At 39.4% G+C, this 24,918-nt stretch overlaps 1 protein-coding gene across 9 annotated transcripts in view; it reads right to left on the reverse strand.

The window, feature by feature from the left end:
• RPS6KC1 (ribosomal protein S6 kinase C1) overlaps positions 1 to 24,918 on the reverse strand; it is a 219,633-nt gene that overhangs the window by 158,270 nt on the left and 36,445 nt on the right. For 7 of the 9 annotated variants that reach the window (XM_030935916.1, XM_030935919.1, XM_030935918.1 and 4 more), the window contains one exon: positions 547 to 662. The exons of 1 other annotated variant lie outside the window; for it this stretch is intronic. In XM_030935916.1, the coding sequence (XP_030791776.1) occupies positions 547 to 662 (116 nt within the window). Of the gene's footprint in view, positions 1 to 546; positions 663 to 21,464; positions 21,581 to 24,918 lie in introns of those variants that run through there. One more of the 9 variants, XM_010372948.2, reaches the window with a different exon arrangement.

Genomic DNA, 24,918 nt, shown 5'->3' on the forward strand with positions numbered 1-24,918 from the left:
TATATCTTTATACAAGTCAATATAATTATAACAAATGTAATATAGACTTACGGTGGCTTATATTCCAAGAGTAATCTGCCACTGAAAGACACTTCAAAAAGTGAAGGTAAGTACTGGAGTTTCATGATACTTCATTTTTTTAATGTATTTCAATTATGACAGAGTGAGTTAAATAATCTCTAAGCTCTTTGCACCAATTTTTTAAGATCCATGAATCAAAAATACTTGGGAGTGTGAGGCAACAGGAGGCTTGAGCCCAGGGACTCAAGGCTGTAGTACGCCATGATCACACCTGTCAATGGCCACTGAACAACAGGCTAAGCAATAGAGCAGAACCAGTTCCTTTAAAAAAAAAAAAAAAAAGCATAAATTTCTACACAAAAAATAGGAGATATGCCATAAGCATTATTATAGAGCTATTAATTTCTACTTTTATAGTGAATAATGAAATTCAAAAGTAAATGGCATTTTTTATTTTACTTTACTATGAATTACAAAACAAAAGTATTTAATAAAATAGAAAATATTCCAGAAAGACTACCAAACCTTGAAAAAATCTTCAAGCTGTTTACTATTGTAAAGAGCGGGAATATTGGCAGAGAACTGTAGCAGGTCTTCAGCACATTGTCTTCTCTCTTCGATAACAGTTTCATCAAATCGCCCTACAATTAAATAAGAATCAACTCTTAAGGGAAGAATGATCAAAAACTGGTTTATGATAGTTTATGTCCACAGATCAGAAAGTAGCAGCAGGCCTATCACTTGGTTGCTTTGCTTATTATGCAAACTTCTGAAGTCAAATCTAATCTCTACAATTAGAATCAGCAGTACTCTCGCTAGAAAAGAAAATGTTTCTGATAAAACAAGAGGCAAAGGTGTCAACTGATAAATAAACGGTATGTTCATAATTTAGAGCCTGTCAATTTAAGTAAGTTACCATTTAAGAAGCTAGTGATTTGAAACTAAAGTTGAAAAGAGAATTTTAAAGAAGTGAAATGGTTTTCTATAGTAATCTAATACTGTAATTACTCATATAATTTTCCCTTTTCTACTCTTTTTGATTTATAACGGGGCTGAAGAGAGGAAATTATGAGAACATCTGTATTATCAGCGGGGTCAAAAACCTCAGCTTGAAGCAAAAAGCTTTTATGCTAAATTCCATGTGTGATGCTGTCAGCATACATAACAGCATGCTTGTGAGAAAAAAAGAACACACATACAGCACCAGCCAGTTCTGCTTTACAAGGTGATCAAAAGGTGGTTTCCATAGAATTTTTAAATGATATATACAATTTAAATGCTGATAAGACATTTTCAAATATGATCATTTTGTAGTACTCTTAGATTACCAGTTGACATTTATCATATGCCATGTATCATACTGATTGCAATAAAAAAATACAAAATCAGAAAAGTAGCATCATCACATACTTAAACATTTTAAGTGCTTTTGCAGAGTATTAACAGAAAACTGAGGCACAAAGAGATTCCTAATTATATAGGCAAGGCAAGTGCCTATATGACTGGCAAATGAAACTGAACCACTAAAATATCCTCTGCCCAGTGTGTCTCACGCTTATGGTTAAGTGTCTATTTCATGATAACTAAAAGGGCCTGAGTTCAAATATTACCTTTATCATTTACTAGCTGTAAAATCTCAGGCAGATTATTTCCTTATTTGTAAAATGTAGGAAATGAATAATGTACTTAAGGTTCCCAGTTCCATGCCAGGCACACAGTAAGCATTTAACAGAATATTACGGTTTGAATCTTCAAGTTCTATCATAGTGACTAAAATACAGAGCATGCTAGCAAACTTCTATTGACTGTGTGAGTGAATAACAAAAACTTTTAAAAGCCATGTAAAAATAAATAAATATTTGACTTAGAGTAAAATGTTATCACAGACAATCTTTTTTTTTTTTTTTTTTTGAGACACAGTCTCACTGTGTCACCCAGAGTGATCTCAACCTCACTGCAGCCTCAACCTCCCAGGCTCAAGCAATTCTCCCACTTCAGCCTCCCAAGGAGCTGGGACTACAGGCACATGCCACCACAGCCAGCTAATTATTTTGTAGTGAGAGGGTCTCACTACACTGCCCAGGCTAATGTCGAATTCCTGGATGCAAGTGATTCTCCCATCTAGGCCTCCCAAAGTGCTGGGATTGCACTGCAGGCATGAGCCACCATACTCAGCCTATAACAGGAAATCTTTACAGTGGATCCATACACAACCTCTTAGGCAATGGTTCATGGATGGGTTCCAGAGACAATAATCCCACAGAATTCCATGCATATATATATACACAGGTGCATTTTTCTAAGGATAGGGTCTATAACTTTTACCAGTATCCTGAAAGAGCCTAGGACCAAATAAAGGTCAGCAGGCAAGTGGCAGCCAATTAGAAGATTCCTAACATTCTGTATACTGCTTTACTTACTATAGAATAGGCTGTCCACTGCTATCCAAATATTTGTTCTTGCTTTCTTCCTCAATTTTTTTTTTTTTTTATTTTTTTTTTTGAGACGGAGTCTCACTCTGTCACCCAGGCTGGAGTGCAGTGGTGCGATCTCGGCTCACTACAAGCTCCGCCTCCCGGGTTCACACCATTCTCCTGCCTCAACCTCCTGAGCAGCTGGGACTACAGGCACCCGCCACTGCGCCCGGCTAATTTTTTGTATTTTTAGTAGAGACGAGGTTTCACCGTGGTCTCGATCTCCTGACCTTGTGATCCGCCCACCTCATCCTCCCAAAGTGCTGGGATTACAGGCGTGAGCCACCGTGCCCAGTCTCTTCCTCAATTTTTATTCAAATGGGTACATGACAGCCCGGGGGTGGGGGTGGTGGGGGGAACTGTAATTGCCAGCTTGCTTTGCAGTTAGGCATACATATAAACTAAGTTCTGGCAAACAGCACATAAACAAGTTATACTGTAGCTTCCCAGAAATCTTTTTAAAAGACAAATGACATACAACTTCTCTCTCCTTTTCTTCTTTGTCTCTTCCCCCTTCCAAGAAGAACCAAGAAGTGGAAGGTTAAAAATGACACAAACAGGGTGCAGTGGTGCAAACCTATAATTCCAGATTCTCAGGAGGCTGAGGCCAGAAGGATCACTTGAGCCTAAGAGTTCAAGTCAGCCTGGGCAACATAGCAAGACTACATCTCATTAAAAAATGACAGAGCAACAAGACAGGAGCTTGGATTCCGGGTCACTGTGCAGCTGCCATGCTTGAGGCTACCTCCAAACCTTCTGTCATGAGGAAGAAATTGACTTCTATCTTAAGTTTCTCACAAATAACCAAACCCAACATAATCCATTATGCTACATTTGTTTTTGTTAGTTCTCAGTTCAAGTGCAACAATTAAATTCAACCCTCCCAATAACAATACCAAATCTAAAATGACACTACTCACTTACCTATCACTAATATTATCTAGAAACAAATTTGCAAGAACCCCAATAGGTAAAACCAATTCTCTGGCTTGAAAACAATCTAAATGAGTTAATCTTAGGAAAAAATCTACTGGCCAGCTAGATTAAATGCTCATTATTCCTTATTTTGCCTAAATAAGAAAGTATGAATCAGTGTTTATGATTATAGTACAACATATTTATCCCTTAAAAAAGTAAATTCAAGTGCCTATAAATTAATATTAATAATTGCGTAAATATCTAAAAGCTTAGAACAGTAACCCAGAAAATGCACACATTATTTTATGCTTTGACCCACTAGACTACCTAAGAATATCTTTAAATGCATTAACTACTTGTTGAGAAATCTTAACGGAAGTGTTCTTAATATTTAATAGTATCCTAAAAAGATCTTATTTCTATCTGAAACAAATACAAAAAAAATTGGAAGCTTCAATCTTCCCCATTAAGCTAAAGTAAAACACTTAAGCAATGGAATAAATGCCAAAAGCATATCCTCTTGTACTTCTATTGATTTATTGCTTCTATTCCACTAAACTTTGACAAGCAGATATGAATTGAGACATTTTTTTCAGAATAGTGCACAACCAAAAATAAAGGGTTATGCATTAAATAAGCTTCAATTACATTGAATCCTATTATCAGAACAAATACGATAAAGGAACAAACTCATTTCTTTGTTCCTAAAATACTTCAGAATAACAACAGAAGAATGGTATTAAGTGGGCAAAGGACATGAACAGACAGGCACTTCTCAAAAGAAGACATACAAGCAACCAACAAACATGAAAATATGCTCATCACTGATCATTAGAAAAATGCAAATCAAAACCATAATGAGACACCACCTCACGCCAGTCAGAATGGCTATTATTAAAAAGTCAAAAAATAACAGATGCTGGCGAGGTTGCACAGAATAAGGAATGCTCACAAACTGTTCATGGGAGCGTAAATTAGTTCAGCCCCTGTGGAAGGCATGTTTCAGATTTTTCAAATAACTAAAAATAAAATTACCATTTTACCCAGCCATCCCATCACTAGGGATATACTCAAAGGAAAAATAAATCGTTCTATCAAAAAGACACCTGCACTCTCACGTTTATCATAGCACTATTCACAATAGCAAAGACATGGGATCAACCTAGGTGCCCATCGACAGCAGACTGGATAAAGAAAATGTGGTACATATACACCGTGGAATACTACATAGCCATTAAAAAGAATGAAATAATGTCCTTTGCAGCAACATGGATGCAGGTGGAGGCCATTATCCTAAGTGAATTAACACAGGAATAGAAAACTAAATACCACATGCTCTCACTTATAAGTGAGAGCTAAACACTGGGTACACATGGACACAAAGATGGGCCCAACAGACACTGAGAACTCCAAAAGTGGGGATGGAAAGAGGGAGATAACCGTTTAAAAAACTATCTATTGGGTACTATATTCATTATTTGGGTGGAAAGTTCATTTGAAGCCCACATCTCAACACCATACAACATACCCAGGTAACAAACCTGCACATGTACCTGCTGAATCTAAAAAGAAATAATGTTTTCTCGTTTCCTGATAATAATAAAATTTTTAAGAGACCATTAACACATGAATTAGACAAACAACTGACTGGGAGAAAACATTTGCAAAACATCAAACTACTGGTATCTAAGATATACAAAGAACTCTAGCCCCACAAAATAGGCAAAAGATGTAAACAGATAACTCAGAAAAAAAAAAAAAGATATATTAGTGGCTAATAAGCATGTGAAAAAATCTTTAGCCTATTAGTAATCAAGGAACTGAAAAGTTAAAACCACAATAAGATACCATTACACATGCCCCAGAATGGCTAAAATTAAAAAAGCTGATAACGCCCAGTGTTGGTAAGAGTGTGAAACAGCCAGAAATTTCATACATTGTTGATGCGAATATCAAATGATACAAGCACTTTTGGAAAGTCTCTTAGTTTCTTATAAAATAAAATATACACCTATCTTATGATCCAGAAATTATATTCCTAGCTATTTACCAAGAGAAACATATGTCCACATAAAGATGTTTATCATAGACTTACTTAAAAATCGCCCCAAACTGGTAACATTCCAGGTGCCCATTGACAGGACAGTGGATAAACAGACTGTGGTACATTTAAACCAAACAGCAATAACAAGGAATGAACCTCTGATGAACACAATAGTATGGATGAATCCCAAAAACATGTTGCAGGAGGGAAGTCAGATACAAAAAGTCTGTATAGCATGATTCCATTTAAAATCCAGGACGTACAAAAACTAATACATAGTAGAAAACGTTCCTTCTGGGGAGCTTGAGGGCAAGGATTGACAGGGAAGGGGCAAGAAGCAAACTTTTAGGTGTTGGTAATGCTCTATATTTTGATAGGGGTTTGGGTTATATAGGTATATGTTTGTCACACATACAATGGGACACTTAAGATTTGTGCATTTAACTGTATGTAAACTTATCTAAACAAAATGTTAACAAATATTGAACTCTTATTAATGATAATATGTTAAAGTATTTATGGGTGAAGGACACTTGTATCTGCACTTCATGCTGAAATGCATAAAAACAAGACAGATTATGGAGAGATATATGATAAAGAAAATATAGCAAAATGTCACTGTACACATCTTTCAACTTGCCTATATGCTTGAAAATTTTCACAATAAAATGTTGTGTAAATAAAGTCCACCACAAAGAGAAAAAACAGTAATGGTAGCATAAATGAAAAAACACAGATGAATTTTAATGAAATAATTTCTACAATTAATATATTTAATAAAGACAACCTAATTTGAAAATTTTCAAAAAAGTAGCAGCAAGATTCAATAGTCATCCTCATGACAGACAATAACCTTGCAACTACTCTGTACTTGTGTATCCTTCAACGTAATCAAAATTTCACTTGAAAGGCTGTAACAACATGAGAAATCATAATCAGGTGCTTCTCCTACTGCAGCTTTGAATTTCCACTCCTAGTACCAATGTTTATTTTCCTGTGAACAGAGTAGAAAAATTATAGGTAAACAGAGAAAATGCAGAACAAATTGTTCCCAAGGTTTACTGTGCAACATTATATACCTCATCTTATTGAATTTCAATTTACTGCTCTTCACAGATACTGCATTTTTCACAAATTGAAAATTTGTGGCAACATTTTTCCAACAGCATGTGCTCACTTTATGTCTCTGTGTCACATTTTGGTAAATGTCACAATCAAACTTTTTCATTATTATTATATCTGTTGCAGTGATCTATGATCAGTCATCTTTGGTACTGGCATTTGCAATACAATAACATTGTTTTGAGGCACCACAGACCACAAGAATATAAAACACAAACTTAGGTGATAGATGTTGTATGTGTTCTGACTGCTCCACCAACCAGCTGTACCCAATCTCCCTTTCCTCAGGCCGCAGTATTCCCTGAGACACAACAATAATGAAAGGACACCAACTAACCTCTACAATGGCCTCTAAGTATTCAAGTGAAAGGAAGAGTTACAGGTGTCTCACTTTAAATCAAAAGCTAGAAATAAGGCACGGTGCAGCGGCTCACACCTATAATCCCAATAATCTGAGAGGGTGAGGTGGGCTGATCAGTTGAGCCCAGGAGTTTGAGACCAGCCTAAGTAACACAGGGTGAAACTCCATCTCCACAAAAAAAAAAAAAAAATTAGCCAGGCACGGTGGCACATGCCTGTAGCATGACTGTAGTCCCCTGTAGTCTCAGATATTCAGGAGGCTGAGGTGGCAGGACGCTAGAGTCCCAAAGGTCAAGGCTGCAGTGAGCCATGATCATATCACTACACTCCAGCGTCGGAAACAGAGCAAGACTCAGTAAGGAAGGCATAACACAAACGAAGAAATGTTGAAAGTCAGGCCTCTTGCACCAGTTAGCCAAGTCGTGAATACAAAAAACAAGTTCTTGAAAGAAATTTAAAATGTTATTCCCATGAACACATGAATGATAAGAAAGTGAAGCAACCTTATTGCTGATATGGAGAAAGGAAACCAGCCCTAACATTCCCTTAAACCAAAGCATACCCCAGAGCAAGGCCCTAACTCTCTAATTCTATGAAGACTGAGAGAGGTGAAGAAGCTGCAAAAGAAGAGTTGGAAGCTAGCAGAGGTTGGTACATGAGGTTTAAGGAATGAAGCCATCACCGTAACATAAAAGTGCAAGGTGAAGCGGCAAGGGCTGCTCTGTAGAGGCTGCTTCAAGTTATAAAGAAGATCTAGCGAAGATCATTGACAAAGATGGCTACACTAAAGAATAGATTTTTAATGGAGACAAAACAGCCTTCTTTTGCAAGAAAATGCTATCCAACACTTTCATACCCAGAGAGGAGAAGTCATGCTTGGTTTCAACACTTCAAAGCACAGGCTGAGTCTTCTGTTAGAAGCTAATGCAGCTGACTTTAAGTTGAAGCCGATGTTTACTGACCATTCTGAAAATCCTAGGGCCTTTAAGAATTAGGCTAAATCTACTCTGCCTGTGTTCCATCAACAGACAAAGCCTCAATGACAGTACATCTGTTAATAGCATGGTCTACTGAATATTTTAAGACCACTGTTGAGACCCACTGCACAGAAAAAAAGATTCCCTTCAAAACAAAATTTTTTGAGACAGTCTCACTCTGTCCCAGGCTGGAGTGCAGTCGTGTGATCTCAGCTCACTGCAGCCTCTGCCTCCCGGGTTCAAGTGATTCTCTTGCCTCAGTCTCCTGAGTAGCTGGGATTACAGGTGCACACCACCATGCCTGGCTAACTTGTATTTCTAGTAGAGATGGGGGTTTCACCATGTTGGCCAGGCTGGTCTTGAACTCCTGACCTCGTGATCCACCCACCTTGGCCTCCCAAAGTGCTGGAATTACAGGTGTGAGCCACTGCGCCCTGCCCTTTCAAAATATTATTGCTCACTGACAATGAATCTGGTTCACTCGTAGCTCTGGTGGAGATGTACAAGGAGTTAATGATGTTTTCATGCCAGGTAACACAACATCAATTCTGCAGTACATGGGATCAAGGAGTAATTCTGTACTTTCAATCCTCCTTATTTACCTATATATTTCTGTGTGTATATAAGATATATAAGCCTCTCCCTCACCCCCAATTACCCAACATTGATTTATTATTTATTATTTAAGAAACACATTTCATAGGCTATAGATGACATACAAGTGATTCATCTCACAGATTTAAGCAAAAGAAGTTGAAAACCTTCTGGAAAGGATTCACCATCCTGAATGCCATTGATAACATTTGTGATTCATAGGGGAAGGTAAAACTATCAACTTTTTTTTTTTTCTTTGATACAGTGTCTCATGCTGTCACCCAGGATGGAGTGTAGTAGTGCGGTCTCAAATCACTGCAACCTCCGCCTCCCGGGTTCAAGCAATTCGCCTGCCTCAGCCTCCCAAGTAGCTGGAATTACAGGCATGTGCCACCACGTCCGGCTAATTTTTCACCATATTTGCCAGGCTGGTCTCGAACCCCTGACCTCAAGTGATCCACCTACCCTGCCCTCTCAAAGTGTTGGGATTACAGGCATGAGCCACCACACCTGGCCAACATTAATAAGAATTTTGAGGTTGATTCTAACCGTCATGGATGACTTTGAGGGGTTCAGGACCTCAGTGGAAGAAGTAACTGCAGATGTGGTAGAAATAGCAAGAGAACGAAAACTGGAAGAAAAGCCTGAAGATGTGACTGAATTGCTGCAATCTCATGATAAAAGTTAAACGAACAAGGAGTTGCTTCTTATGGATGAACAAAGAAAGTGGTTTCTTGAAAAGGAGTCTATTCCTGGTGAAGATGCTGTGAACACTGTTGAAATGACAACAAAGGATTTTGAATGTCACATACACTTAGTTGGTAAAGCAGTCACAGGATTTGAGAGGACTGACTCCAATTTTGAAAGAAGTTCTACAGTAGGTAAAATGCTATCAAACACCATCACGTTACAGAGAAATCTTTTGTGAAAGGAAGACTCAATGGATGCAGCAAATCTCATTGTTGTTTTATTTTAAGAAATCGCCACAATAGGCCGGGCGCGGTGGCTCAAGCCTGTAATCCCAGCACTTTGGGAGGCCGAGACGGGTGGATCACGAGGTCAGGAGATCGAGACCATCCTGGCTAACATGGTGAAACCCCGTCTCTACTAAAAAATACAAAAAACTAGCCGGGCGACGTGGCAGGCGCCTGTAGTCCCAGCTACTCCGGAGGCTGAGGCAGGAGAATGGCGTAAAACCCAGGAGGCGGAGCTTGCAGTGAGCTGAGATCCGGCCACTGCACTCCAGCCTGGGCGGCAGAGCGAGACTCCGTCTCAAAAAAAAAAAAAAAAAAGAAAAGAAATTGCCACAACCACCCCAACTTTCAGCAACCACCACCTGATCAGTCGGCAGCCATCAACATGGAGACAAGACCCACCACCAGCAAAAGATTGCCACATACTGAAGGCTCAGATGAAAATTAGCATTTTTAGCAATATAGTATTTCTTAATTAAGGTATGTATATTTTTTAAGACATAGTGCTACTGCACACTTAATAGACTACAGTACAGTATAAACCAAAACTTTTATATGTACTGGGAAACCAAAATATTCTGTATGACTCACTTTACTGTGATGGTCTGAATCCAAATCTACAATATCTCTGAGGTATACCTATATATTTGTGTGTGTGTGTGTATAATATATATAAACCACTCCCCTACCCCCAATCACCCAACAATGGTTTATTAAAAGCTGTGGAGGGGAGGGAATTAAATCCAAACGTTCTAACTAAGCTCATTAGTCACTAGAAATAAAGCCTCTCTGTTTGATTTATAACTGTCTTTGGAATCTTCCCTATGTTGTGTTTATTATTTAGAACAACTCCTAAATAGCAGAGTTTACAACTTTTTTAAAATGCACATGTTAGTCATCAAAAGCTAGTTCATGGAACTAAAACTTATACGTGACCAGTATGAAATTATCTAGAAAAGCTTAATGCTGACGAATCTTAACTATATCAAAAGTTCATTCACAAAGTAAAAAGAAAGAGAGGTCAAGATTCTCTGCATTAAATTCTCTCTAGCCAAACTGCACCAGGAACATACTTGTAGTTAAACAAGCTGAATTTATTACTTCTTGCAACTAAGGAGAATACATACCATTGGGAACACTGGGGCATTTCACCAAGAGGGTATCAGAAAGGACTTATAGGGCTTTGGCCTGTGTTAGCTACTTTTGGGAAGGGTTCAAGAATGTGGGGTTCTGTCCTGGATTGGATGCTGTCAGGAAATGGAGGTAATCCTGTGATTCTCTCAATTCTAATTCTATGATTCTATGATTTTTAACATATCTTACTATGAAGCAGGAAAAATGAAGCAAGGCTAAGGCTGATTTATAAAGAAGCAGTAGTCATTCATTGTAACCAGAATGAGGATATTTGGTCATTTTTGTGACTTGAACAATGTTTATGTTTTTGTCTGTGTTCAGACATGACTACAGGATGGTCTTGTTTTTGTTGTCATCCAAGGACATGGAGTGATCTTGTCTAATGTTCATGTTCTATGAAATTGTTTGTGTTCAATAGGAGAACAACACAGCCTAATTGTGAATTCCAGGCCAACTGTAAGAAACACCAAGGTCAAACCAATATAGTGCCTGGCCAGTTCTTAGCTATTGGGAGCTGCCTGTCTCTTTCTCACAGGAAGTCATACTCTGATGACAGATACAACAAACAATGATCTATTCATGAGAAAACAATCAGACAGACATAGCTTGTGAAACTGACAAAACTATTGTTCTACGCTCTTTAAAAATGTCAGTGTTATGAAAAATCAAAAAGAAAAAAAATAAGGACTATTCTAGATTAAAGAAACAAACCAAGAGAGGCACGATTATGAAACAAACAAACAAAAAAACAAGCTAAAAGGGACATTTCAAGGACAACTACAGAAATCTGAAGATGGACTGCCTATTGTATAATATTGCATCAATGTTAAATTTCATAGGTGCAACATGTTATTATGATCATAGCAGAAATATCGGGAGTAGGCATGAAATATCATAATGTCTGCATTTTATTCTCAAATGGTTCAGGAAAAAATGAGAGACACACACATAGAGACGGAAATGCAGAAAACGTGGCAAAATGTTAACAATCCGTGAATTTGGGGGGAAAAAAAGGTATATATGTGTTCACTATACTATTCTCTTGGTGGGGGGTGGAGCGTAAATTTGAAATTTTGTCAATTTAAAAACAAAATAGAGAAAAATACATGAGTTGAGTGCTATACTGATGAGATGAATAACCAGGAAGGGTAAACAGCTAATTCAGCTGAAAAGAAGCATGCCAAACTTCCTAGAAGAGACATCTTCTGAAAGCCTGACCAGAAACTCCACAGTGGAGCAACATAAAACTAAAGAAGGAGACACAAGAGAGTAAGGCATGCTAGGGAATGGCAAACTCACTGAGCAACAGGTAATAGTTAACATTAGCTGATATGCGTCTAGCATGGAGCTAAATATAATACAGATATAATTGTCACAACAGTAAGGTATTATCCTTACCTTACCAATAAGATAACTAGACTCAGATGTTAATTTGTGTAAGATCACACTGGTGGTAAATAGTTAACAAAAGATATGGGTCTAAATCTATCTGACTGCAAAAAATAAGTACTTCTCACCATACCATTAGAACAATAACTACATCAGCTCGATGATATGTAAAATTACTATAGGACTCCTTTGCTGCTGAAGTTTACTTACTAATGTAAGAGGACCTATAAAAAGGTAGATGATTGGCTGTGTGCAGTGGCTCACACCTGTAATCCCAGAACTTTGGGAGGCTGAGGGGGGCAGATCACCTGAGGTCAGGAGTTTGAAACCAACCTGGCCAACATGGTGAAACCCCATCTCTACTAAACTACAAAAATTAGCCAGGCACGGTGGCAGGCACCTGTAATCCTTGCTACTCAGGAGGCTGAGGCAGGAGAATCGCTTGAACCCGGGAGGTGGAGGATTCAGTGAGCTGAGATGGTGTCACTGCACTCCAGCCTGAGTGACAGAGCGAAACTCCGCCTCATAAAAAAAAAGTAATTATTAACCAACAATTCCTTCCACACAACCACAACTGCTGCCTACAAGGTTCATTACAGTTATCAAATATTACAAATGGACTGTACCATTTATTAAAAGAAATAAATTGCTTACTTACTTATTAAGATTAATAAGAAACTTTCATTCTATAATATGGAAGGATGTGGAGAAAAGTTTAAGATAATCCATTAGCAGCTGATAGTAACAGCTAAGAACTTCAACCAATTTAAAAGCCACTCTCTTTCACCCAGTGACAAGCTTCTTTTTTAAGAAGCCAGCTATGTATCCTCTAACATTAAAGATAAATGTGCTAAATTCCACAGTATACAAAGTGCGATGCAAAAAGTAAAAATATCCCTCCTACCATTCCTTCAGAGGTGACAGACACTACACAAATGTGTATAGGTATGACTCAAATATGTTTATTTACACATACACAGGATCTTACTAAACATCATTATATGCAACATTTGTTTTGTTTAGCTTAAAAACATATCTTGGACATTGTTCCACACAAGTGTCTTTTTTTTTTTTTGAGACGGAGTCTCACTCTGTCGCCCAGGCTGGAGTGCAGTGGCACGATTTCGGCTCACTGCAAGCTCTGCCTCCTGGGTTCAAGCCATTCTCCTCAGCCTCTCAAGTAGCTGAGAGTACAGGCGCCAGCCACCACACCTGGCTAATTTTTCGTATTTTTAGTAGATACAGGGTTTCACCGTGTTACCCAGGATGGTCTCGATCTCCTGACCTCGTGATCCGCCCGCCTCGGCCTCCCAAAGTGCTGGGATTACAGGCATGAGCCACTGCGCCCGGCCCATACAGGTGTATTTCAAACAGCCCCAGAATCCTATTACTTGGCTAAATTATGGCACATCCACATAATCACAGATTGAGAAACATTCAATTTTCAGTTTTCTTCTACTGAATATAATGCTGCAATAAACACACTGTGTATGGGTATATATGTGTGCACATGTGTTCTCTATGGGTCATCCACAGACTGCAGGTAGTCCCTGAAGGGCCTTTCAGGCAATTAACAAGGTCAAACCATTTTCATAATAATACTACAAAAGCAGTTGCATATTTTTATTGCACTAACATTTGCACTGATGGTCTAAAAGCAATGGTAATAAAACTTCTGACCTCTTAGCATGAAATCAAGGCAACAGCACCAAAGTATACTTACTTGCAATTATTATATTCCTTACTGCCATTCACTCATATTTAACAAAAAAAAAAAGTCATGCCAGTTTCACTTCGAATGTCCTTGATAAAGCAGTAAAAATTATTAACTTTATTAAATCTCAACCCTTGAGAACATTTCTTTTTTAAATTCTGTGAAATGAAACAAACTATAACTATTCAGATTTGGATATCTGACAGACATTTTCTCAAACATAAACATGGGGCTAACAATTCAAGGAAAATAACCAACAGTATTATTATCAGTGATAAAATTCAAGCTGTCAAACCACTGTGAGCTTGACAGCTTCCCAATACTTTAAAATTTCTTCCTTAGAAATCTGTGATGATATTAATGATTTTTAACACTGTATAATAAAATGGGTAAGCATTTACAAAATCTGCATAATTCAGGAAACCAATATTTTTCAAATGACCAATACGTGATGTTACAAACTCATGCCCAGGTAAAAGATACATATTCAAATCTAAGACATACAAATGGATTATAATGTAACAAAGTACAAAAGGTTCATTTATAGGGTTCTGATTCCACAATGCAACTAGCCTTCATGAAATTACCACATATCGTTTTGGTGTATCAAAGGATACCTTTAATTATCTGAAAATGGTATTAAAACCCTCCTCCCGGCCGGGCGCGGTGGCTCAAGCCTGTAATCCCAGCACTTTGGGAGGCCGAGACGGGCGGATCACGAGGTCAGGAGATCGAGACCATCCTGGCGAACACGGTGAAACCCCGTCTCTACTAAAAAATACAAAAAGCTAGCCGGGCGAGGTGGCGGGCGCCTGTAGTCCCAGATACTCGGGAGGCTGAGGCAGGAGAATGGCGGGAACCCGGGAGGCGGAGTTTGCAGTGAGCCGGGATCCGGCCACTGCACTCCAGCCTGGGCGACAGAGCGAGACTCCGTCTCAAAAAATAAAAAATAAAAAAAAATAAAAAAAAAAAAATAAAACCCTCCTCCCGGGCCAGGCGCAGTGGCTCATGCCTGTAATCCCAGCACTTTGGGAGGCCGAGGTGGGCGGATCACAAGGTCAGGAGATCGAGACTATCCTGGCTAACATGGTGAAAACCTGTCTCTACTAAAAATACAAAAAAATTAGCCAGGCATGGTGGCGGGTGCCTGTAGTCCCAGCTACTCGGGAGGCTGAGGCAGGAGAAAGGCATGAACCCAAGAGGCGGAGCTTGCAGTGAGCTGAGATCGCGCCACTGCACTCCAGCCGGGGCGACAAAGCGAGACTCCCTCTCAAAAAAAAAAAAAAAAATTCCCTTTTTCAACTGCATTATCTGTGTAACCCTGAATTTTACTCATATACTCCAACCAAAACAACATATCTCAACAGGCTGAATACAGAAACAGATATAAGAATCCAACTATCTCCTTTTAAGCCAGACATTAGAGATTTGTAAAAACATAAACCAACAGTACTCTTCTTGTTATTTCTTTTTGCTTTGAAGAATCATGTTTCATAAAAAGGTCCTTTTATGTTAACATGTAGTATATTTTTTAATTTTATTTAATACATTTTTTAAAAGTTCTAGTATGGTAAATATTAATAGCTATAACCTATATAAACAACAGTCCTTTGAAGTCCTCAATTTTTAAGAATATAAAGAGCAATTCTAAGACCAAAACATCTAATACTCATTGATACATATCTCCCATGTAGACATGAGAATAGATGTGTATAAAAATTAATTAAAAACAGAATAGAAAAGGTTTATTTCAAACTGCCCTCCAAAGAAACTGTGTGAATTTATACTCTTCCTGTTGTATATCTATTGCTCCAAACTAGGTATATTCAAACATTTTAATTTTGGCCTTGGGATTGACTTCCAATGACATCATTACCTATAACTACTCTACCTTTTAAATCTTAACTCGTACTTTTATTTTGCTCAACTTATTTTTCAAGTATTTATATGTCAGGCAGAGTCCTACATGCTGAAGATACATTCATAAGACCGAAGCAGCTTGGGTGTTGTCAAGGAATCAAAGAGAAAAGGAGAAAACTATAATTAAAGGGCAAAGGAGGGTTCTTACTTTTAGAACACAAGAAAACAATACTGGCTGCAGGTTTAGAAGCATGATTCTTAAAACTCAGACTGATGACTTCTTAAAATTATCTTCATCTTCACATTTAGAGTGCCACAAGTGTTAAAAACTTGACAGTGAGGATCCCACATCCTGAAACAGTTCTCTTTCTCAACTCTGGATCCAATGTTCACTTCTTCAACCATAAGACTCTAAGTTTCTTAGAGGAGCTCTTTGCATCATGATATCCTCAGTGCCAATTTTTAGAAAGCTTCTTGAATTAAATGTGCCCATAAAATTTCTAGATAATTGATAACTGGACTGAAATTAGTCAAAGATTATTAATAGCTACAAGATCCAGAGACTGCTTCAGTCTTACGAATGTATCTTCAGCATGTAGGACCGTACCTGACATATAAATACTTGAAAAATAAGTTGAGCAAAATAAAAGTATGAAGTAATAGATTTTTGGCATGTAAACATGCTTGCCAGGCACCTTAACAGCAAAATGGGGCCAGGCGCAGTGGCTCACGCCTGTAATCCCAGCACTTTGGGAGGCTGAGGCAGGTGGATCGCCTGAGGTCAGGAGTTCAAGATCAGCCTGGCCAACATGGTGAAACCTCGTCTCTACTAAAAATACAAAAATTAGCCGGGTGTGGTGGCATGCGCCTGTAATCCCAGCTACTTGGGAGGCTGAGGCAGGAGAACCGCTTGAACCCAGGAGGCGGAGGTTACAGTGAGCCAAGAGTACGCCATTGCACTCCAGCCTGGGTGACAAGGGCAAAGCTCCATCTCAAAAAAAAACAGCAAAATGGCGGTCAAAAGCGGTAGTAGCTGCAATGGCAAAGAGCACATACATCTTTAAATGGGAAAGGTATCAAGAAAAAAAAGTAAGGAACCATTGATATTGGATAGTAACTAAAAGAGAAAACAGAAATGTGAAGCACCATGGAGTATAAGATTAAAAGACATAAGCAGGCAGTCACATGCTAACAGCCTACAATAGTAAGAGTTCACAAACTCCCTAATGCTTGGTAGGGGAACAGAATGGATTGAAGACCCCATCAGAACTAATGGTTCTACTGCTATTGACTGTTGCCCACATCCCTCAATTGCTTTCACATAAGAAAATATAAATGCTTTTCTTTTTATTATGTGCCCAAGTTACCACTACTACATATATCTCAAGATATTAAAAACTCATAAATTGTTACTATTAAATATTTGTTAAAATTAAAGAATTGTAGCAATAAGCTTTTGATGATCACTTCATTCTGGCACAAATGCCACTGATGTTGCTATACTATGTAAGATTCTCTGTATCTTGTCCCCAAATCTCAAAGAGGTGTGAAACGTAAAACATTCTGAGGAAGCAAGTGTCAAGTTCCATGAATACTGTAATCCTGCAATCAGCCTGGAGAAACCCCTGTTCCGTGTAGACTACCAGCCAATGGAAACAGGTCATTCAGAATCACTTCAGATTATTCAGAACTCTTCCTAAATCAGAGTATCAATATAGGGTTCAATCAAGAGACAGAAACCACATAGTAATTTGAACAGGGAAAAGTTTAATATTAAAAAATGAGGCCAGGCGCAGTGGCTCACGCCTGTAATACCAGCACAGCACTTTGGGAGGCTGAGGTGGACGGATCACCTTGTGCTCAGGAGTTCGAGACCAGCCTAAGCAACATGGCAAAACTCCGTCTCTACTAAAAATACAAAAATTAGTTGGGCATGGTAGCCTATAACCCAGCTACTTGGGAATCTGAAGTCAGATAATCGCTTGAACCCAGAGGTGGAGATTGCAGTGAGCCATGATCACACCACCGCACTCCAGCCTGGGCGACAGAGCAAGACTCCATCTCAAAAAAAAAAAGAAAAGTATTAGTCATGAGAGTGGAGTAAAAATAAAGGTAAAGAGAACTCTGAAGAATATCCTAGGGTGAGGGAGAATACCCAAAGAAGGAACAACTTAGAAAGGGGAACTCTTCTCCAAGGCTGGGATTCGGATCTCTGTAGAGAAGGTGTGGCTGCAGCCACTGGATGGAAAAAAAGTTTGCTAGGTTCCCTGGGCCAACCTTGAACCACAGTTGCCAGAAAAGCAGGAAAGACTCCTCTAGAATTCAAGCATGCCAAGGCTGGCAGGTGAGCACACAGTCATGGTGTGAGGAATGAACTCACCAGCAAGATAATGCAAGTCCTGGGGTACCTAGTATCTGCAGTGGGAAGACCATAGGAAACAACTTTCTGCGGTTAAAGCAGGCCAAGGCTAGCAGACAGGCATGTAGAAGGAGGGGGGTTATTAGGAGCCCACTCTCCAGAAGGGCAACCAGGTCTAGAGTTCAAAATGTGTTGCCAGGGAGGGGGAACAGGGGACACAGGAAACAACTCTGCAGGGTGCTAGCAGGCCAAAGGTGAGGGGCAGATACACAGACAAATTCCAGGTACACAGAAGGAGTCAGAGAGTTAGTAACTCAGTCTCCAATAGGCCTGTGGCACCTTGGTGTCCTTAGCTAGGTGATCACCAAATGGGCTGAGCCTGAAAGCTTACCAAGAGATTGGGTGGCCAAGGCAGAATGGCTCTGGCAACAATGCAAAAAGAGCAAGAAAAAAAAAATCCACATGACTCTGGAAGAAGGAAGACAAGCCCCCTATACTCAAAAAAAATGAATATACATTGCATAGTAGTCTGAAAAATGGTCCCCCAAAGCCAATCCCTGGAACCTTAGCAATGGAGTGCCCTCTGTTGCTAAGCTTAACAGTGCATTCACCATAAAGAAAAAATACTGAAAGAATCCTACCATTAACCAAGCAGTAAATGAAGAGATTTGAAGCTAAGAAGCAATAAAGGGATAACTGGCACAGCCTCTTAAAACAAAGAATTATCGGCCGGGCGCGGTGGCTCAAGCCTGTAATCCCAGCACTTTGGGAGGCCGAGACGGGCGGATCCCGAGGTCAGGAGATCGAGACCATCCTAGCTAACACAGTGAAACCCCGTCTCTACTAAAAAAATAAAAAAAAGAGCCGGGCGAGGTGGCGGGCGCCTGTAGTCCAGCTACTTGGAAGGCTGAGGCAGGAGAATGGCGTGAACCTGGGAAGTGGAGCTTGCAGTGAGCTGAGATCCGGCCACTGCACTCCAGCCTGGGCGACAGAGCAAGACTCCGTCTCAAAAAAAAAAAAAAAAAAACAAAACAAAAAAAAAAAAAAAAAAAAAAACAAAAAACAAAGAATTATCACTGTAGGAGCCCCAGGAACTCCAGACTGATCTTGAAAGGCAACAATTTCCCCAATGTTGATGACAAATACAGCTGGTATTAGCTATCAGAACATACTCTGTAAAGCCACTGCCCAAAAATCAATGTGATATAGAAATAGGTATTTATATAAGAATAGACAAATAAATGCCAAAAAAGGAAAATCTTTAATTAGTGAAAACTCATATGAAGTCTATACATAACAAATAGTTCAACTTCTTTGAGAAAAAGGTGAATTATCTAACAAGTGATCTTATAAGTTCATCTGTAAAAAAAAAAAAGTGAAACATCATCTGACACCCTGTTCAAATATAAGTTCCTCAATAATTACTTTTTAAACTTTTTTTAAAATTATTACTATAATAATCATTGAAAAACATGTAGACATTAGGAGACATTTCTAGTCAAGACCAGAAACCCAAAAGCAGGGGGTGGGAGGAAAGAACTAAATATATAATTGAACATATAAAATGTTGTTTCACTAAAGGTATTATAAACAATTCTAAAATATATGTATGTCTATATAATACACGTGCACATATACATATATACAGAGGTTTGAAAATTATTAGAGGTATGTATAAATATGTGCATTATACCTATGCATATAGATAAATGTATTACATTTCCTAACTCTGACTGTTGAAAAAAAGCTTAGAAGCAAGTTGCAAGGAGCATACCTACTGCCCAGGTAGTGATCTCAGTAGCAGCTAGGGTCCGGATAGAAAATGAAATCCATACAGCAATTTGAACAGGTAGTCTTATAAAGAAGTATTAACTATCTACAAAGTATTAACTACTAAGAGGAAATAAAAGACAACTCTTAGGAATGCCTAGGTTGAGGAGGAGAACCAAAGGAAATACCTGAAAGAGGTGCCTCCTCCCCAAAGCTAGAATTCAGATCTCATTGGAGGCAATGTGGCTGTAACCCACTGGTTGCCCCTGACATAGCTGTTCTAATATAATACTAGGAGGGTCAAACTTCATGGGCAAGGAACTACAGGCCGAGAATGGCAAGCAGGAAACTCTGCTGTGGTGCCAGCAGATCCAGGTTGGAAGGGAAGGAGCCACAGCCAGTAACTGACAACAAAATTTCCTAGGGGATGAGTACCACCAGGCATCCCACACATGCCACTGGCAACACAGAGCAAATAGGAACAGAAGCACACCCAAACCCTACTTCCTACAGCGTCCATCCAACACCTTCTACTGACTAAGCTCATCCATACCAGCTGGAAAAGGAGGTCTAACAAGGCAATGAAGGATGGATTTGGAGCTAAAATACAATAAACTGAGAAGCAGCATAGTCTTTAACACCATTATCCACAAAAAGCAACCAGGGTTCCTTGAAGAAATGGCAGATTTCAGGGCAGGAGCAGAATAAATTCAAGACGAGCACTGAACATCTTGTTATGCCTAAAAATAGTAAGTGCTGAAATAAAAAAAAAGAAAACAGGATGAGAGGAAGTTACAAGGACACAGAATCCAGCTTAAAAGGGCTCCTACTGATCAAAGCTGGGACAATTTGTGCATCAAAATAATTAAATGTATTAATGAATTCTAAACTACTAGAAAAAAAAAGATAAGTGAGTCCAGATCAATCAGGGATAGATGGACAGATTCATGGATACAATATATAGCTATACAGATACAGATACAGATACACAGCTGTATAGATACAAAGAGAAACATAGATGCATAAACACAGATACAGATAAAGGGAGAAGGAAGGGTAATAGCAAAGGTGGTGGAGTACAGGAATTGGAAAATCATTATTCTGTAACTATCATATAAACATTGGGTTAGGCAAGAATCATCAATGGATGCTTCCAGGGGATAATTTTGTAGAAGAGCAAGATGTTTTCATGACCTTACAAATGTCTCCCCAAAGGTTACTTATTAGCTTCAAGAAAGAAAAAAAGATGAATATACATTGTATAGTAGTCTGAAAAATGGTCCCCAAAAGCCAATTCCTGGAACCTGTAAATATTACCTTTTTTGGAAAAAGAATCTGCAGATATGATGAAGGATTTCAAGATGGGGACATTATCCTGCATTATCTGGATAGGCACTAAATGTCTCACAATGTCCTTATAAGAAAATCAGAGGGAGATTTCACAAAGAGGGAAATATGAAGATGGAGCAGAGTGAGGTTTGAAGTTCAGGGCCCTGAAGACTAAAGTAATGCTGCCACAAGCCAAGGAATGTTGGCAGCTACCAAATGCTGAAAGAGGCAAGGAATAGTGTCTCTCCTCTGAAAAGAGGATATCCCCTGCCGACACCTTGATTTCAGCCCAGTGGTACCGATTTCAGACTTCTGGGCTTCATAACTGTGAGAAAATAAATTTCCATTGTTTTATGCCACCAAGTGTATGGTAATCTGTTATGGCAGCCCCAGGAAACTAACATAGTGGAAAAGCTGGACAATACCTTGACCAAGTGACATAAATTCATATCACTAATGAGGGGCAGACAGACATCACGTGCCTTCAGATGAGATACTCTGAGGACACCTATGTAGTATCCAGCCAGGAAGAATTCATAACCTAGAACAAAACATGAGAAAACATCAGAGAACCTAAAATGAGGATCACTCTCATTAAAAGCGGGGAAAAGGATATGGATAGAGAGGGAGAAGGTATTCTTCAAAAATGCCAACATAGGCCGGGCGCAGTGGCTCACGTCTGTAATCCCAGCACTTTGGGAGGCTGAGGTGGGTGGATCACGAGGTCAGGAGATTGAGACCATCCTGGCTAACACAGTGAAACTCCGTCTCTACTAAAAATATAAAACATTAGCCGGGCCCAGTGGCGGGCACCTGTAGTTCCAGCTACTCAGGAGGCTGAGGCAGGACAATGGCTTGAACCCGGGAGGCAGAGCTTGCAGTGAGCCGAGATAGCGCCACTACAGTCCTGCCTGGACGAAAGAGCGAGACTTCCGTCTCAAAAAAGAAAAAAAAATGCCAATATAATGAAAAACAAAAAACAGCTATATTAACATTCCAGATTAGAGACTAAAGACAGCAACTAAGTAAAATACCAATCCTAGAATGGATCCTATACCAGAGAGAAGAAAAATGACATTAAAAGGTCAACTAACAAAATTGGAATACAGATGGTAAATTATAAAAATGTATTGTATCAATATTAAATTTACTCAAATTGATAAGTGAACTTCATCGACGTAACAGAATATCCCTTTTCTTAGTGAAGAACTGAAGTGCTTAGGAGTAAAGGGACATGAAACTTGGAATATAATTTGGAATAACTTATTAAAAAATTATGGCCAGGTGTGGTGGCTCACACGTGTAATCCCAGCACTTAGGGAGGCTAAAGTGGGAGGATCACTTGAGCCCTGGAGGTCGAGGTGCAGTGAGCCCTGACTCTGACACTGCACTCCAGCCTGGACAACAAAGTGAGACCCTGTCTCAAAAAAAGAAAAGTTAAAAATTTAAAACTTAAAATAATGTAAAATTATGTGCATATATTTTATGTGTGTGTGCTGGGGAAGAGAGAGGAAGAGGGAGAGAGAGAGGAGATAGAGGAAGAGAGGGAAAGGGAGAAAGGGAAGGAGAAAGAGAGAGACACCAGCAAATGATAAAGTAAATGGGATAAAAGCTTAACAGTAAGTAAATCTGGCTGAAAAGTATACAGCAGTTCTTGTACTATTCTTCTTCTTGCAACTTTCTATAAGTTTGAAACATCCCTCATCTCCAGAGGCTGCCTGAGTGTTCTCACCATACAGCAACCAGTTTCCTCAAAACATGTAATGACACTTGGAGGCGAGGTGGGAGCATGAGCGCACAAGATGGAAGCTACAGTCTTTTTTTATAACCTAATCCTGGAAGTGACATACCATCCCTTCTGCATATGCTACTAGTCATACAGACTAGTCCTGGTTCAATGTGGGAGGGGACTTCACAAGAACATAAATATCAGGAGACAGAGACCACTGGGGGCCATCTTGGAAGCTGGCCAACACAGACCGCTCTTTGGCCCTCAAAGATTCACACTCCTCCCACATACAAGATCTCCTCACCCTCCTCCCAAGGTCCCCAAAAGTCTCATCCCATTATGGCAGCAATTCAAAGTCCAGGATCTCATCATGTAAGTCAGATCCATGTGTGATTGAGGTTCTTCAGGTGTCATTCCCTAAGAGGAGCCCCTTAAGTACAATCTTCCTAACCTGTGAAACTATAGACAAGTTACCTCCCCTCTACCCACTCAATATACAACAGTGGGATAGGCATGGAATAACTGCTATAGACATTCCTGTACAAAAAGGGGGTACATGCAAGCCCCAAAGAAATCAATGGGTCCATAGTAATTCTGAAATCCAGCAGGGCAAATGTTAGAAGTTTCTGATTAAGGCTCACAGGCTGGGAATAAATTCTCCAAGGCTATGGCTCTGCCCTCTGAGCTATTGGTTCCACCCTCTGAGTCATACCTCCTTTTCGATGAAAAAGAGCAAGGTGTATGGCTTCATGGTTGTTTTTAGCCTTCCTGCCAGTAAAATTTGGGGGAGACAAAAGTCTCTTTTCACTTTGTACTGCTTTTGTGCTTGTCAGTCCAAGCTAACAATGCTTCTGCATATATACTTTTAACTTTTTTTGGGGGGGGTCACCTATGACTCTTATTGGGGTTTACTCAATTAGACAAAAGTGATAGCCACAAATCTCAAGTTAAACCCTTCTGTAGCTTTGGCTTCTACTGAGCTGGCTGAGGCTTACACTTCCACGAAGCCCTATTTGAGAGGCTCTGTAAGGCACAACCTTAATCTCTACTGAAAGCATTTTGTCTGACTGAGTCTTTCTGAGGTCTTAAGAAACATTTTAGTTCACACTGGGCTTCATCTTTAGGCCACGTTTGCTCAGAAGTCATTTCTTAATTTTAGTACTCTCTGCTATCCAGAAAGACAGCACTTTCAAAACAAGTCCCAGGTCCTTTTTGTTTAACAATCCTTCCTTTAGTTTCTCTCTCTCCTGTCACATTTTACTATGAGCAGCAAGAAGCACCACACTGTAAATACTCTGGGTGGAAATCTCCAGCTAGCTTACCCAGTTCATCTGGTACGTTTTCAATTTTCCACATAACTATAGGCAACAATGTTGCTAAACTTTCTGCAACTACATAAGAGGGATCTTCCGTCCAGTTTCCAGTAACAATTACCTAACTTCCTTGGGAATCCTCACTTGCAGTCTTACCAAATACCATGAGGCTCCAATGAATCACTTTTTTTTTTTTTTTTTTTTTTTTTTTTTTTGAGACAGAGTCTTTCTCTGTCGCCCAAGCTAGAGTGCAGTGACGCGATCTCGGCTCACTGTAAACTCCACCTTGCGGTTTCACGCCATTCTCGTGCCTCAGCCTCCCGAGTAGCTGGGACTATAGGCACCAGCCACCACACCCAGCTAATTTTATTAATTTTTTTTTTTTTCGTATTTTTAGTTGAGACGGGGTTTCATGATGTTAGCCAGGATGGTTTCGATCTCCTGACCTCATGATCCGCCCGCCTCGGCCCCGCAAAGTGCTGGGATTACAGGCATGAGCCACTGCGCCAGGCCCAATTAATCACTTATTTAAGGTACTTCAGGCACTTATCAACACTTTCCTCAAAGCCCACAGCTCATTTCAAAACCACTCTCCACATTTTCAGTTTTGTTACAAAGTCTATTAAGTAGTTATTGCTGTGTAACAAATTATCCCAAAACATGGTAGCCTACAACAAACATTTACTATCTCAATCAGTCTCTGAGGGTCAGGAATTCAAAAGTGGCTTGGCTGGGTGGCTCTAACCCAGGCGTCTCATGAGATTGCTGTTAAGTGTCAGTCAACGCTGCAGTTATCTCGAAGTTCAACTGGGACTGGAGAATCTGCTCCTAAGTTCA

The sequence above is a fragment of the Rhinopithecus roxellana genome, chromosome 8 (assembly GCF_007565055.1).
Source record: "Rhinopithecus roxellana isolate Shanxi Qingling chromosome 8, ASM756505v1, whole genome shotgun sequence".
Classification (NCBI taxonomy): Eukaryota; Metazoa; Chordata; class Mammalia; order Primates; family Cercopithecidae; genus Rhinopithecus; species Rhinopithecus roxellana.